The 13461-nt window shown below is 42.6% G+C and overlaps 1 protein-coding gene and 1 non-coding gene across 2 annotated transcripts in view; one reads left to right on the top strand and one right to left on the bottom strand.

Moving 5' to 3' along the window:
• LOC110778276 (uncharacterized) overlaps positions 1-13461 on the top strand; it is a 29767-nt gene extending 16306 nt beyond the window's left edge. The window contains exons 6-7 of the mRNA XM_056832142.1: positions 73-422; positions 13377-13461. Of these exons, the coding sequence (XP_056688120.1) occupies positions 73-422; positions 13377-13461 (435 nt within the window). The remainder of the gene's footprint in view (positions 1-72; positions 423-13376) is intronic.
• On the bottom strand, positions 2750-2856 carry LOC130464466 (small nucleolar RNA R71). Its single transcript, XR_008924876.1, has one exon. It is a non-coding gene; the product is annotated as a small nucleolar RNA R71 (small nucleolar RNA).

The following is a 13461-nucleotide window of genomic DNA, read 5'->3' as shown; positions in this document are numbered from 1 at the left end:
TTTCATAGATGCAACCACCGAAGATGGGAAACTAAGAAAAGCTTTGGCGGGTGGTTTGCATTCTTATGGTAGAAATTTAAAGGATACATAATCAATGGATACAAATTCCTTTCCACTGATCGCGATTGTCGTCTTTTGACACAAAATTCTGGAGTTATGGTTGAAGCGGATGGAGTGGCATACTACGGAAAAGTGATGGATATCTATGAACTAAATTACTATGGAGATTATAAAGTTGTATTGTTTCGTTGTGATTGGGTAGACATTCGTAGGGGTGTAAGAACATATCCAAACAGCGGAGTATGTGTCAATTTCTCTAAATTGATGCATACTGGACGATTATTGCAAGATGATCCATTTGTCTTCTCATCTCAAGCAAAACAAGTTTTTTACATAGAAGATGAGATACAAAAAGGATCGAGGTGAGTGACTAATGAAGGGAAAGATTAAAAGGAAAGACTGGGATGATGGATTGTGGATAAATCTGCAATTTAGCAATATGATATCTGAATTTAGTTTAATGCTTGAAACAACGTTTAATCTTATATCATTCACCTTAATTAGGTTTGCAGATTAACACATTTATTTCTCTGTACACCCATATATAGTGGTGAGCCTATTGACGGTTTCACCCCTATGAATGTTGATATGCATGTTTTATATAGTATTTTTACCCCCGTCCCTTAGTACTTTTATGTGTCAAACGTGCTCTTAGGAGCCGTTTCTAGTACTAATGTGTGTTATTGAGTGTGCCTTGAGTTTCAGGTTTGATTATGAGAAATTGGTCGTTTTAGACCCGTTTCATTGTTGATCTAGGCCACTATATGAGTCCGAGAAGTTCGGGACCTCCATCGTCGACTTTCGGGAGCCTTGAATGCTTATGGTTGAGCCCCGGGAGTTAGACTCAGTGATATGGGCGAGCTACATTGAAGATTGCAAATCCCCGTGGACGCTGAGGGCGAAATGCAACCATCGGGCGGAATTATAAGCAATCTGGAATCATCAACGCGCGCCCGATCGGGCGCAGCACGCCCGATCCGGATCGGGCGGTCAATCTGGAGGCTGTATGGAGAGTTCACAAACCTCCCGATCGGGCGGATTTTGGCCCAATCGGGCCGACTATCGAGTGGATCGCCCGATCGGGCGAAGCGACGCCGATCGGGCGACGCCAACCCCCAGCACTTATGCGCGAGTTTTCTTTCCGTTTTTTGGGCTTTATTTTGGGCAAACTATATAAGCAAGCCTTAATTGTTTTTAGAGAACACTTTATTTTCTAGTATTGAAGCTTAGTATTATTTCCTTAGCCTAATTTTCTCTCTAGTTTATGCAAAAACACTTAGTTTAATTCTCAATAAAAATTCAAGCTTTCAATTCCCTTGTTCTTCAAATAGGTATTAATTCTTATTACAATTCATTGTCTTGCTTTAATAATGCTTTCAATTATGATTATTGCTTTGTTAATTTTAAACATGCTTGAATAGTTTAATTTCTAGGGTTGGGGATCCATGAATAATATGAAGGGATGATTGAATGATTATGATTGTTGGCATTGTAATTGATTCCTATTGGTTGGTTTATTTCACTATACAATTAGATTTGCGCAGGTTTAATTGTGGTAGTTATGCAATATCAAATTAAGATTCGAGAGATGCAATTTGATGTTTAGGCTTGTATCAATAGGTAGAATTAGAGTTAATACGTAGCGAGAGCCCGTTAATTCTAAGTCTATGATTAGTATCGACTTGAGAGAGCATGCTAATCTAATTAATTACTTTGTTGATTATCGTGAGTGTTCAATGTCCTGGATTATTATTTGTTGGCAAACCTATACCCTAGATTCCTTAATATATTGATTCATTCTTGTTTAATATTCGTTCGTAGTCTTAGTATACAAACCATCAACCAACTTTGTTCACAATAGTCTAGATTAATTAATTGATAGTAGAAAGAACGCATGTTTCCCTGTGGATTCGATCCTGACTTCCCTTGCTACCTAGCTAGTGGACCTTAGGTTATTTTTGATTAGGTAATACGACTTTAGCCTGTCAAATTTTGGCGCCGTTGCCGAGGAAACGGTTTTATTTTCTGTTGTTGATTGCTTATCCTAGATTATTGTTTGTCACTACTCCCGGAACTCACGTTCCTTGAGACCGGATCTCACATTGTTTTGTAGTCTTTGTCTATGCCCAAGACCGTAGGTACTAGTAATCTTACTCCATTCGATCCTGAGCCCGAAAGAACCTTTCGTAGAAGAAGAACTTTCATTGCACAGTGTGGGAATTACTCTGATTCTGATCATAATATTGGCGATCTTTTTCCTTCAGATACAGATTCAGTTTCAGAGATAGAGATGGGTGACGAAAATCTGATACCGCCACCTACCCCACGGCTTACAGACTATTCTAAGCCAAGTCTGTCCGTGCTACCAAAGGCGATCATGCCTTCTATTGCAGCTGAGACCTTCAAGATTGAGCCTGCATTGATTAACATGATCGAGAGACGCCAGTACGGTGGGGAACCAGGTGAAGATCCGAATCTTCACATTCAGTCCTTTATCCAATATTGCTCCACCATCAAGCAAAAGGGATTGACTCCGGAGCAGACTATGGAGATACTTTTCCCGTTCTCTTTGAGTGGGAAAGCTAAACTGTGGATTAATGGGTTGAATCGAGCGGCTTTGAAAATCAATAATTTGGAATCCTTGGCTCTTGCTTTTTATGTTAAATATTTTCCACCTGAGAAAACGGCTCGTCTGAGGGGTCAGATATTAGGTATCTCACAACAAGCGGATGAGAATTTGTTCGAGGTATGGGAGAGATTCAAGGATTTGCAAAGAGAATGCCCGCACCATGGTTTGGAAAATTGGTTCTTGATTTAGCAGTTTTATAATGGTCTGGGCAATGAGTCTAGATGTTTGTTGGATTCAGCTTCCAGTGGGAGGTTCATGCAACTTGAGGTGCCTAGAGCTATGGAGGTGATTGAGGAGATAGCCATTCACAATGCCCAGTATGGAAATCCTAGAGGTCTATCTAACAGGGGTGGTAAGCATGATTTAAATTCTATTGAACAATTAACTGCCCAATTGACTGCTTTACATTATAAGTTTGATAATATGCAAGCGACCAATGCTCAATCTGCCCAACCTGTTAGTGTAGCTGCTATGAGTGCCCAACCTGCTACTATTTGTGAAAGTTGTGGAATGTCTGGTCATTAGGCACAGGAATGTAGGAGCTCTATTGAATAATTTAATGCATTTCAATCCTACAAACAAAATAACCCATTCTCCAACTCTTACAATGAGGGCTACAAAAATAACCCTCTGCTTTCCTACAGGAGCAACAATATCCAAAACCCTCACCTAGTTCAACATCCACCACCACAACCATATCAACCCCCACACCAACAATCTTACCAACCCCGAAACAACTACAACCAGCAGTCTAGTGGGCCACCTGGGTTCTCTAGACAACACACATCACCCCCACAACCACAACCTCAAGCCACACAGCCTGACCCTATGCTAGTAGAGATGAGAAACATGATGCTACAAATGCAAAAATCTCTAAGTGAAAAGGATGCAAAAATCGATGCTCTTACTGCTCATAATAAGATCATTGATACACAGTTGGCACAGATGGCTACTACTATTGCAGGGAGGCCACCAGGCCAACTTCCTTCACAGCCCGAAAATAGGGAGACTGCTAATGCAATTACATTGAGGAGTGGTAGGGATTATGATGGTCCTTCTATGCCGGTTGAGGTTGATTCCGGGGTGTCTGCTAGTGATCTGGTCAGTGAGGAAATCCCGAAGATAGTTATGGGTGAAAAGGAAGCTGAAAAGGTAGTCAATGAGAATGAGACTACAACTGAGGTTAAGAAGGGGGCGGATATTCAAGTACCACCTATTGCACTCCCCTTCCCAAACCGACAACTCAAGAATAAGCTAGACAAGCAGTTTGGCAGATTCTTGGAAGTGTTCAAAAATTTGCAGGTAACGGTTCCTTTTACTGAATTAATTTTACAGGTTCCTGCTTATGCTAAATTCATGAAAGATATTTTGACCAGGAAACGTGCTTTCTGTGAGGTAGAGACTGTAGCTTTTACTGAGGAATGTAGTGCTTATTTGCAAAACAAGTCTCCACCTAAACATAAGGACCCCGGGAGTTTTTCCATCCCATGTAACATTGGCACCGTATTTATTGATAAAGCTTTATGTGATCTAGGTGCTAGTGTGTCTGTCATGCCTTTGTCTGTCTGTACTAAACTGAATATGGGTGAGCTTAAGGTTACCAATATCACTCTGCAAATGGCCGACCGTTCTGTCAAATACCCCTTAGGTGTTTTAGAGGACGTCCCTGTTAGAGTAGGTAAATTCTATATACCTGTAGACTTTGTAGTATTAGACATGCAGGAGGATTCTCAAATTCCCATAATCTTAGGTAGACCCTTCCTTCACACGGCGGGGGCGGTAATTGATGTTAAAAGTGGGAAATTGACATTGTCTGTTGGGGATGATAAGGTGACTTTTAATCTAAACAGTGCCTTAAAAAGTCCCATGCTAAAGGAGGAACAATGCTATCGCATAGATGTAGTTGACCTTATTACTCGTGATAACGTCTCCCAAGTTCTCGAAAGAGACCCTTTGGAGGCAGTGCTTTGTTGTGAGTCTTCTGCAGGTGATAGCAGTTCTTGGAGTGCTGAAGTGGATGCTCTGGAGTTGGCTCTTAATGGTGGAGAATCTGAGCCGGAGAGCACCAAATTGAAGAGGTTAGTTCGGCCGGTTTGTTCTGTTAAAGAGGTAAAGAAACCCGAACTTAAGCCTCTTCCTGCTAACCTTAAGTATGCGTTTTTAGATAATGAACAACTTTGCCCTGTGATCGTCAGTACTGCACTTGATGCAGACCAGTTATCCCAACTTCTTATTGTGTTGAAAAGGCACAAAAAGGCCATTGGGTACAGTATTGATGATTTAAAGGGTATTAGCCCTGACTTTTGTATGCATAGGATACATCTAGATGAGAATCATAAACCATGCATCCAACCCCAGCGTCGTTTGAACCCTGTCATGCAAGATGTTGTAAAAGCTGAAGTTATGAAATTGCTTGATGCGGGTATAGTGTATGTTGTGTCGGATTCTAAGTGGGTGAGTCCCGTTCAGGTAGTGCCTAAGAAAGGGGGGACAACTGTGGTGAGAAATGAAAAAAATGAGTTGATACCAACTAGGGTAGTCACAGGTTGGCGCATGTGCATTGATTATAGGCGTCTTAATGTTGCTACTAAAAGGGACCATTTTCCCCTTCCCTTCATTGATCAAATGTTAGAAAGGCTAGCTTGTCACATGTTTTTCTGTTATCTGGATGGTTATTCTGGTTTCTTTCAAATTCCCATACATCCAGACGACCAGGAAAAGACCACCTTCACCTGTCCCTATGGTACCTTTGCATATCGTAGGATGCCTTTTGGTCTGTGTAATGCACCTGCTACTTTCCAACGTTGCATGATGAGTATCTTTTCTGATTTTATTGAGTCTATCATGGAAGTGTTTATGGATGATTTTAGCGTCTATGGTACTTCTTTTGATTCTTGCTTGCTAAATCTGACTAAAGTTTTGAAAAGATGTGAAGAGCGCAATTTAGTCTTGAACTGGGAAAAGTGTCATTTCATGGTTACTGAAGGGGTGGTTTTGGGACATTTGATATCTGATAAGGGCATTCAGGTGGATCGAGCTAAGGTCCAAGTGATTGAACAATTACCCCCTCCAGTTAATGTGAAGGGTGTTAGAAGTTTTCTTGGTCATGCGGGGTTTTATCGCTGCTTTATCAAGGATTTTTCTAAAATTGTTAAACCACTTACCCAGCTCCTCCTCAAGGATGCCCCGTTTGTGTTTACTGATGCTTGTCTTGAAGCCTTTGACAGGATTAAACAGGCACTGATTTCGGCTCCCATCATTCGTTCTCCCGAATGGGATCTTCCGTTTGAGATAATGTGTGAGGCAAGTGATTATGCAGTTGGGGCAGTTCTGGTCAGAGAAAGGAGAAGGTTTTACATGCCATCTATTATGCAAGTAAGACCTTAGATGAAGCTCAAGTTAATTATGCTACTACTGAGAAGGAGCTTCTAGCTATAGTCAATGCCTTAGATAAATTCCGCACCTATCTGATTGGATCCAAGGTGATAGTCTATACTGACCATGCGGCCCTCAAGTATCTACTCTCTAAGAAGGAAGCCAAGCCTAGGCTTATTCGATGGATACTACTGCTACAGGAGTTCGATCTAGAGATCCGTGACAAGAAAGGGGCTGAGAATGTGGTTGCCGATCACTTGTCTAGATTGAGGTATGACGATGGTAAGGGATCTACACCAATTGATGATTCATTTCCGAATGATCATCTACTTGCACTTTCCAGTCAGTCACCATGGTTCGCAGATTTTGCTAACTACATCGTGGGGAGAATTCTTCCAGCCGATCTTTCATATCAACAGAAGAAGAAATTCCTACATGATGTCCGGTTTTACTTTTGGGATGACCCTTATTTGTTTCGTGAGACTGCTGAAGGGTTGTACAAGCGTTGTATTCCAGAATGGGAAGTTTAAGGTGTTATCAGTAGGTGTCATTCTTCACCTTATGGTGGTCACCATGGACCGTCTAAAACAAACGCTAAGTTGTCACAATGTGGTTTTTACTGGCCTACTATGTTCAAGGATGCACAGGCTTTTATTATGGCTTGTGATGCGTGCCAGAGGGCCGGCACTATTTCGAGGAGGTATGAGATGCCACAGAACGGGATCCTTGAGGTTGAGATTTTTGACGTGTGGGGAATTGATTACATGGGACCATTCCCATCGTCCAAGGGTAACTTGTATATCCTTGTCGCTGTAGATTATGTGTCAAAGTGGGTGGAAGCCGTTGCCTCACCTACTAACGATGCTAAGACAGTCATCTCCCTGTTCAAGAAGATCATTTTTCCTAGATTTGGGGTTCCGCGCGCTTTGATCAGTGATGGAGGCTCACACTTCCATGAGAGGCATCTGGATGCGCTCCTGCGCAAGTATGGGGTTTATCACCGCACTGGGCTAGCCTACCACCCTCAGACGAGTGGTCAAGTTGAGGTCTCCAACCGAGAGATCAAATCTATCCTTGAGAAAGTGGTGGCGAAGTCAAGGAAGGATTGGAGCGATAAGCTAGATGATACTCTATGGGCATACAGAACCGCCTTTAAGACACCTATTGGTACCTCCCCGTATCGGTTGGTGTATGGCAAGGCGTGTGACTTACCAGTAGAAATGGAGTACAAGGCTTATTGGGCAATCAAACAGCTCAACATGTATGCAAAGCTAGCCGGTGAGAAGCGGTTACTTCAATTGGGTGAGCTCGATAAATTCCGACTACAAGCCTATGATAGTGCCCGGATTTACAAGGAAAAGACCAAGAAGTGGCACGACAATCACATTTTGCATAGAGAGTTCGCGGTGGGCGACAAGGTTCTACTTTTTAACTCTAGGCTTAAGTTATTTCCTGGAAAACTTAAGTCTAGGTGGTCTGGGCCGTTCACCGTGACTATGGTAAGCAAGTTTGGGTCTGTTGAAGTAGAGAATGAGAATGGTGAACGATTCAAGGTCAACGGGCAACGTCTGAAGTTGTATCATGATGGGGCTACTGTAGGAGTGGTTGAGGTCCATCACCTCAATCCCTCCGCCTCATAGACTCCATATTCAAGGTAACAAGGTCGAGCAGGACCTAGAAATAAACCAGCGCTTTGCGGGAGGCAACCCGTATTTTATCGCTTTAGTAGTATAAGTTTGATTTTTTTTTTTATTCTATTTTTGTGTGTTTAGTTAGTATTTCCCATACCTAAGTGTGTTTAAGTATTCTTTTTGGTGTTAGTGAGGCGAGAAGAGGGCATTACGCTGTTTGGGTGTTTAATAATATGCAGGCCTAAAGCTCCAAGTTCGAGAAAGTGAAATTACGCACAAGGCCAAGCACGCTGCAAACCGCCCGATCCGAATCGGGCGAGGTGCGCCCGATCGGGCGCGCACGGATGAGTTTCTTGCAGTTTATTTCCGCCCGATCGGGCGCAGCATGCCCGATCGGGCGGTCTAGCGAGTGGAATGCTCGATCGGGCAAAATTATTTCGCCCGATCGGGCGGTCTGGCGAGTGGAACGCCCGAGTCGGGCGATTGTTTGCCCGATCGAGCGCAGAAGGCGAGTGGAACGCCCGATGGGGCGAAATAATTTTGCCCGATCGGGCGGTTGATGAAAGTTTCGAGAAAAAGTCAAGGATGATTCTGGGCAGGAAAAAGTCAAGAAAATGAGCATTCGCAAATCGCCCGATCCGGATCGGGCGAGGTGCGCCCGATCGGGCGCGCACACATGAAAAGAAAAGGATCGCATTCCGCCCGATCGGGCGGAAAGTCGCCCGATCGGGCGAGACGCGATTTCAGCGATAAACTCACGGTTTCCCCAATCTTTCTTCACTTCCTCTTCATCTTCAACCTAACTTTCTCTCACTTCCTCCATTAAACCCCAACTTCCAAAAACTTCAAACCACCATATCTCCCTCAAATCTCCACCAAATTCAACAATTCTTTCATCAAAATCATCCTCTCATCATCCTCTACAACCTACACCTAACCGATTTGAGTTTTCTCTCATCCCCACAAAATCCCCAAATTCACCCAAAAAGCACAAAAACTCAAAAATTCAGATTTTTCATCAATGGCAAACCGACCACAAAGGAAATGCACAAGGATACCAAGAAATCAACATGAGGCTTCCACGAGCAGAGCTCGGGAACCGACACCACCACCTCCATCGCCGCAATTCGAGCCCGACACGGATTTTCCGGATGTCATCTTTATTACGGGGGAGCAACGAGCACGATTCATGCACCTCAAATTGAGGGAGGTAATCCCTACTCGCTTTATATGTCAAAAATCCTTGCATGAAATGGGAATTGAGCGTGATGTAAAACGTGTTTTTGTTGGTGTTGGTATGAGTAACATGTATAGTATGCTCCGTCTCACATTTAGACGGTTGACTCTAGAATTCTTGAGTAGTTTTAATGTGCGTAGGGATGGTTATCGAACCGTGTCATCGGTTCAATTTCGTGTGATGAACCGAACCTACACCATGAGCTTATTTGATTTTGGTAGGATTTTTGGATTGTCTACCACATATAGTAGGAAACCTAAGGAGACCCATAACCACTGCACCATGTGGGGAAAGCTTACGGGCAATGATAATCCCGGGAGTATGCAACATTTGCATGCTTCCAAGATACAACACCCGGTACCCATTGTCTTTTACAGGTTCCTAGGATTTACAATCTTTGGTAGGGATGAGACCCAGAACATTAGGAGTACGGAGCTAGAGATCCTAGGTGGCTACATTTCAGAAGGAGAGGAGAGCCACAAAATGAACCTTGCACATCACATGGCCTCTCAATTTTACTCCATAGCCACTTCCACACATACTACCAAAATTACCATTGGTGGGTTGATCACCCACATAGCCATGGCCACGGCCAACTTTACTGAGGCTAACCAGATTCCAGTTCTGGGTAGCAACTTGCTTGATTTGGCTTATTTTGCTGGACTCCGTAGGCTACAGGGGGAGCATGGGTTATTTAGGCCGGGAGCCATGTACTGGATGTTCGAGGGAAACAGGCTTTTCACCTTGCCTGACCCTCAGGGCCGCACTAGTTTCAGACCCGGTCATGCTCATTATCTATTTGTTGGATTTGAGCAAGAGCCTCAGCCTGACCCCCAGCCTCAGCCTGACCCTCAGCCAGAGCCCCATCAGTACCAGCCAGAGCCTCGCACCTACTTCAGGAGGGGGCGTCGAGACACGGGGAGGCCCCAGAGTGGCCCGGTAGTACTTGAGGAGCAGGGGTCCATTGAGGAGAGGTTGAGCAGACTTGAGCTCGGGTTCCGGGAGTTCGCAGCTGATCACCAGAGGACCATGTTCCCATTTTATGATCAGTATGTCAGGCAGGGCTATATTGCCCCAGATTACGAGCACCCTACCTGGTATACCTATCCCGCGGAGGGATATGGAGCTCCGGGTTCTATGGGCACCTTCACACCCACCCAGTACGGAGGGTGGGGAGCGGGTCCTAGTGGGCATGGTGGCCGTGATGATGGTGATGATGATGATGATGGCGGCAATGGCCGTCAATGATGGAGATGAGATCGAGTTGGTTCGATACCCTTGAGCCAATGAGGACATTGTTTGATTTGGTTTGGGGAGGGTTTCACATTACTTGTACATTGTAGGTATGTTTTTCTTTTCTTTTTCGCATTTCTTTATTTTGGTGTGTTTAATGCTTTCTAGATTAGTTTATTGCTTTGAAAAAAAATACAAAAATATGTTCCGATGAATGCAAAATCATGCTTCCCTGTGCCCCTTTGATTGAAAATTGTTTTGATTCTTGGTGTTTGATGATGGGCAATGTAGATGTGTTAGCCATGATTTGATGTTCGATTGTTTTGATGCCTAAACATGAGTCAACTCCGACTAACTACTTGTGGACTTGGTGCTTGACTAGTTGACTTGGTTAGGATGTGTGATAGCTTCCTGGTGTGCCATTGATTTTGAGTATTGGTTTGCAACTATTAGTAATGTTTTATGACTCATATACATGCACATTGTGGAGGACGAAGGCATTTTTCTATTTAGGTAGCCTTCATATGAAATTAGATACGTTTGTTCCCTCTTTTTCTACCCATGTTGTGCTTGTGCCATTTATTCGGTGACTAACCAGAATACAAGCCCGTAAATTCCCCAATGGTTACTAGTCCCAAGCCTAACTTAGGGGAGCTAATAGTAGTGAGGTGAGGGAGTTGTAGTGTGGTACATTTTGAGCATATTGAGTATTGAAAAGGGAAGTTCTTCTTATCATGATTGTTGTTGAAAAAAATGAAATGAAAAATGAATGAGATGAGGAGAATAAAAAAAAATCGTGTGAAGGTTCCAAAAGAAAAAAAAAATGAGATTGAGCAAGAAAAAAAAAAGAAGGAAAAATCGTTATTCTCAAGAAAATTCAAAGCATTGTTTCACTCAAGTATTGTAATTTCTTATCTTTATGAGTGATTGATTTTAATTGTGAAAGAAAGGCAAGAAAGTATAGTGTGGTTTGTTTGTTGTTTCATCATGTGTTGAGTGGGAGAGTTGTGGTCATCATTTGTGGTTGATCATGGTTTTGCTAGGATTTATGCTCCCCAAAGCCAAGGCTTTAAGCTCACATTTTACCCAAATTTACCGCACCCCTACCTAAGCCTATCATTACAAGCTTTGAAGACCTTCCGACCTTTGTGCATAGAGTCATATTAATGTGAAAGTAGTTGTTTATCAATGCAAGTTATGACATGACACATTCCGAGTCGACTACTAGGTTGAGTGCATGTTTTTCTAGACACACGAGTGTTGTGAGTTTGGGAGGGCATTGTACATATATATGTTGGGAGGGGAGTGAACGGGTACATTTTTTATCCGCCACATAAATGAGTGACGAGTGTGTGAGCACTAGTCTTGAATTCCATTGTACACTTGTGGTTCGCTTTGCGTGACGATTGTTGAGGTGGATTGGCGGTTGAATGAATTTGATTGGTTAACATTGATGCATGCTTGTTGGATTTTCCCTCGAATTATGTTTTTCATTTTGAATTATGTCGGGGGTGAAGTTGGTTTTGTGTTCATCGATGATTTTCTTGCTTAGGGACAAGCAAGGATCTAGCTTGATATGCATGTTTTATATAGTATTTTTACCCCCGTCCCTTAGTACTTTTATGTGTCAAACGTGCTCTTAGGAGCCGTTTCTAGTACTAATGTGTGTTATTGAGTGTGCCTTGAGTTTCAGGTTTGATTATGAGAAATTGGTCGTTTTAGACCCGTTTCATTGTTGATCTAGGCCACTATATGAGTCCGAGAAGTTCGGGACCTCCATCATCGACTTTCGGGAGCCTTAGATGCTTATGGTTGAGCCCCGGGAGTTAGACTCAGTGATATGGGCGAGCTACATTGAAGATTGCAAATCGCCCTGGAAGCTGAGGGCGAAATGCAACCATCGGGCGGAATTATAAGCAATCTGGAATCATCAACGCGCGCCCGATCGGGCGCAGCACGCCCGATCCGGATCGGGCGGTCAATCTGGAGGCTGTATGGAGAGTTCACAAACCGCCCGATCGGGCGGATTTTGGCCCGATCGGGCCGACTATCGAGTGGATCGCCCGATCGGGCGAAGCGACGCCCGATCGGGCGACGCCAACCCCCAGCACTTATGCGCGAGTTTTCTTTCCGTTTTTTGGGCTTTATTTTGGGCAAACTATATAAGCAAGCCTTAATTGTTTTTAGAGAACACTTTATTTTCTAGTATTGAAGCTTAGTATTATTTCCTTAGCCTAATTTTCTCTCTAGTTTATGCAAAAACACTTAGTTTAATTCTCAATAAAAATTCAAGCTTTCAATTCCCTTGTTCTTCAAATAGGTATTAATTCTTATTTCAATTCATTGTCTTTCTTTAATAATGCTTTCAATTATGATTATTCCTTTGTTAATTGTCAACATGCTTGAGTAGTTTAATTTCTAGGGTTGGGGATCCATGAAAAATATGAAGGGATGATTGAATTATTATGATTGTTGGCATTGTAATTGATTCCTATTGGTTGGTTTATTTCACTATACAATTAGATTTGCGCAGGTTTAATTGTGGTAGTTATGCAATATCAAATTAAGATTCGAGAGATGCAATTTGATGTTTAGGCTTGTGTCAATAGGTAGAATTAGAGTTAATACGTAGCGAGAGCCCGTTAATTCTAAGTCTATGATTAGTATCGACTTGAGAGAGCATGCTAATCTAATTAATTACTTTATTGATTATCGTTAGTGTTCAATGTCCTGGATTATTATTTGTTGGCAAACCTATACCCTAGATTCCTTAATATATTGATTCATTCTTGTTTAATATTCGTTCGTAGTCTTAGTATACAAACCATCAACCAACTTTGTTCACAATAGTCTAGATTAATTAATTGATAGTAGAAAGAACGCCTGTTTCCCTGTGGATTCGATTCTGACTTCCCTTGCTACCTAGCTAGTGGACCTTAGGTTATTTTTTATTAGGTAATACGACTTTAGCCTGTCAAATGTCTTCACAATGTAGCATGGCTGAAGTTTGTAGCAAATTACTGAAATTTTAATCAAAATAAAACTAACTAAAGGTTGAGCATCTGCATCCGTGCTGCTGGTTTCAAGCTAGTTCAGCCTTTTCTTCTAGTTGTTCTGGGTAGGGTTCTCTATTCTGTTCCGATGTTCTGTTCTGATGTATGCAGGGGCTGGTTTTTTTTTTCTCTTGCATTCTGGTTCTTTTCTCTTGCAGTCTGGTTGCAGGCGACTTATCGGTTGAGGTCTGCTACTATCTTTTTACGTTACAGTTGATTCTTCTGTGTTGGCTGGCTTCTTAA

Source organism: Spinacia oleracea, chromosome 6 (assembly GCF_020520425.1).
Source record: "Spinacia oleracea cultivar Varoflay chromosome 6, BTI_SOV_V1, whole genome shotgun sequence".
Lineage (NCBI taxonomy): Eukaryota > Viridiplantae > Streptophyta > Magnoliopsida > Caryophyllales > Amaranthaceae > Spinacia > Spinacia oleracea.
The sequence above is the reverse complement of the archived record's forward strand: the minus strand, read 5'-3'. Positions and strand labels throughout refer to the sequence as shown.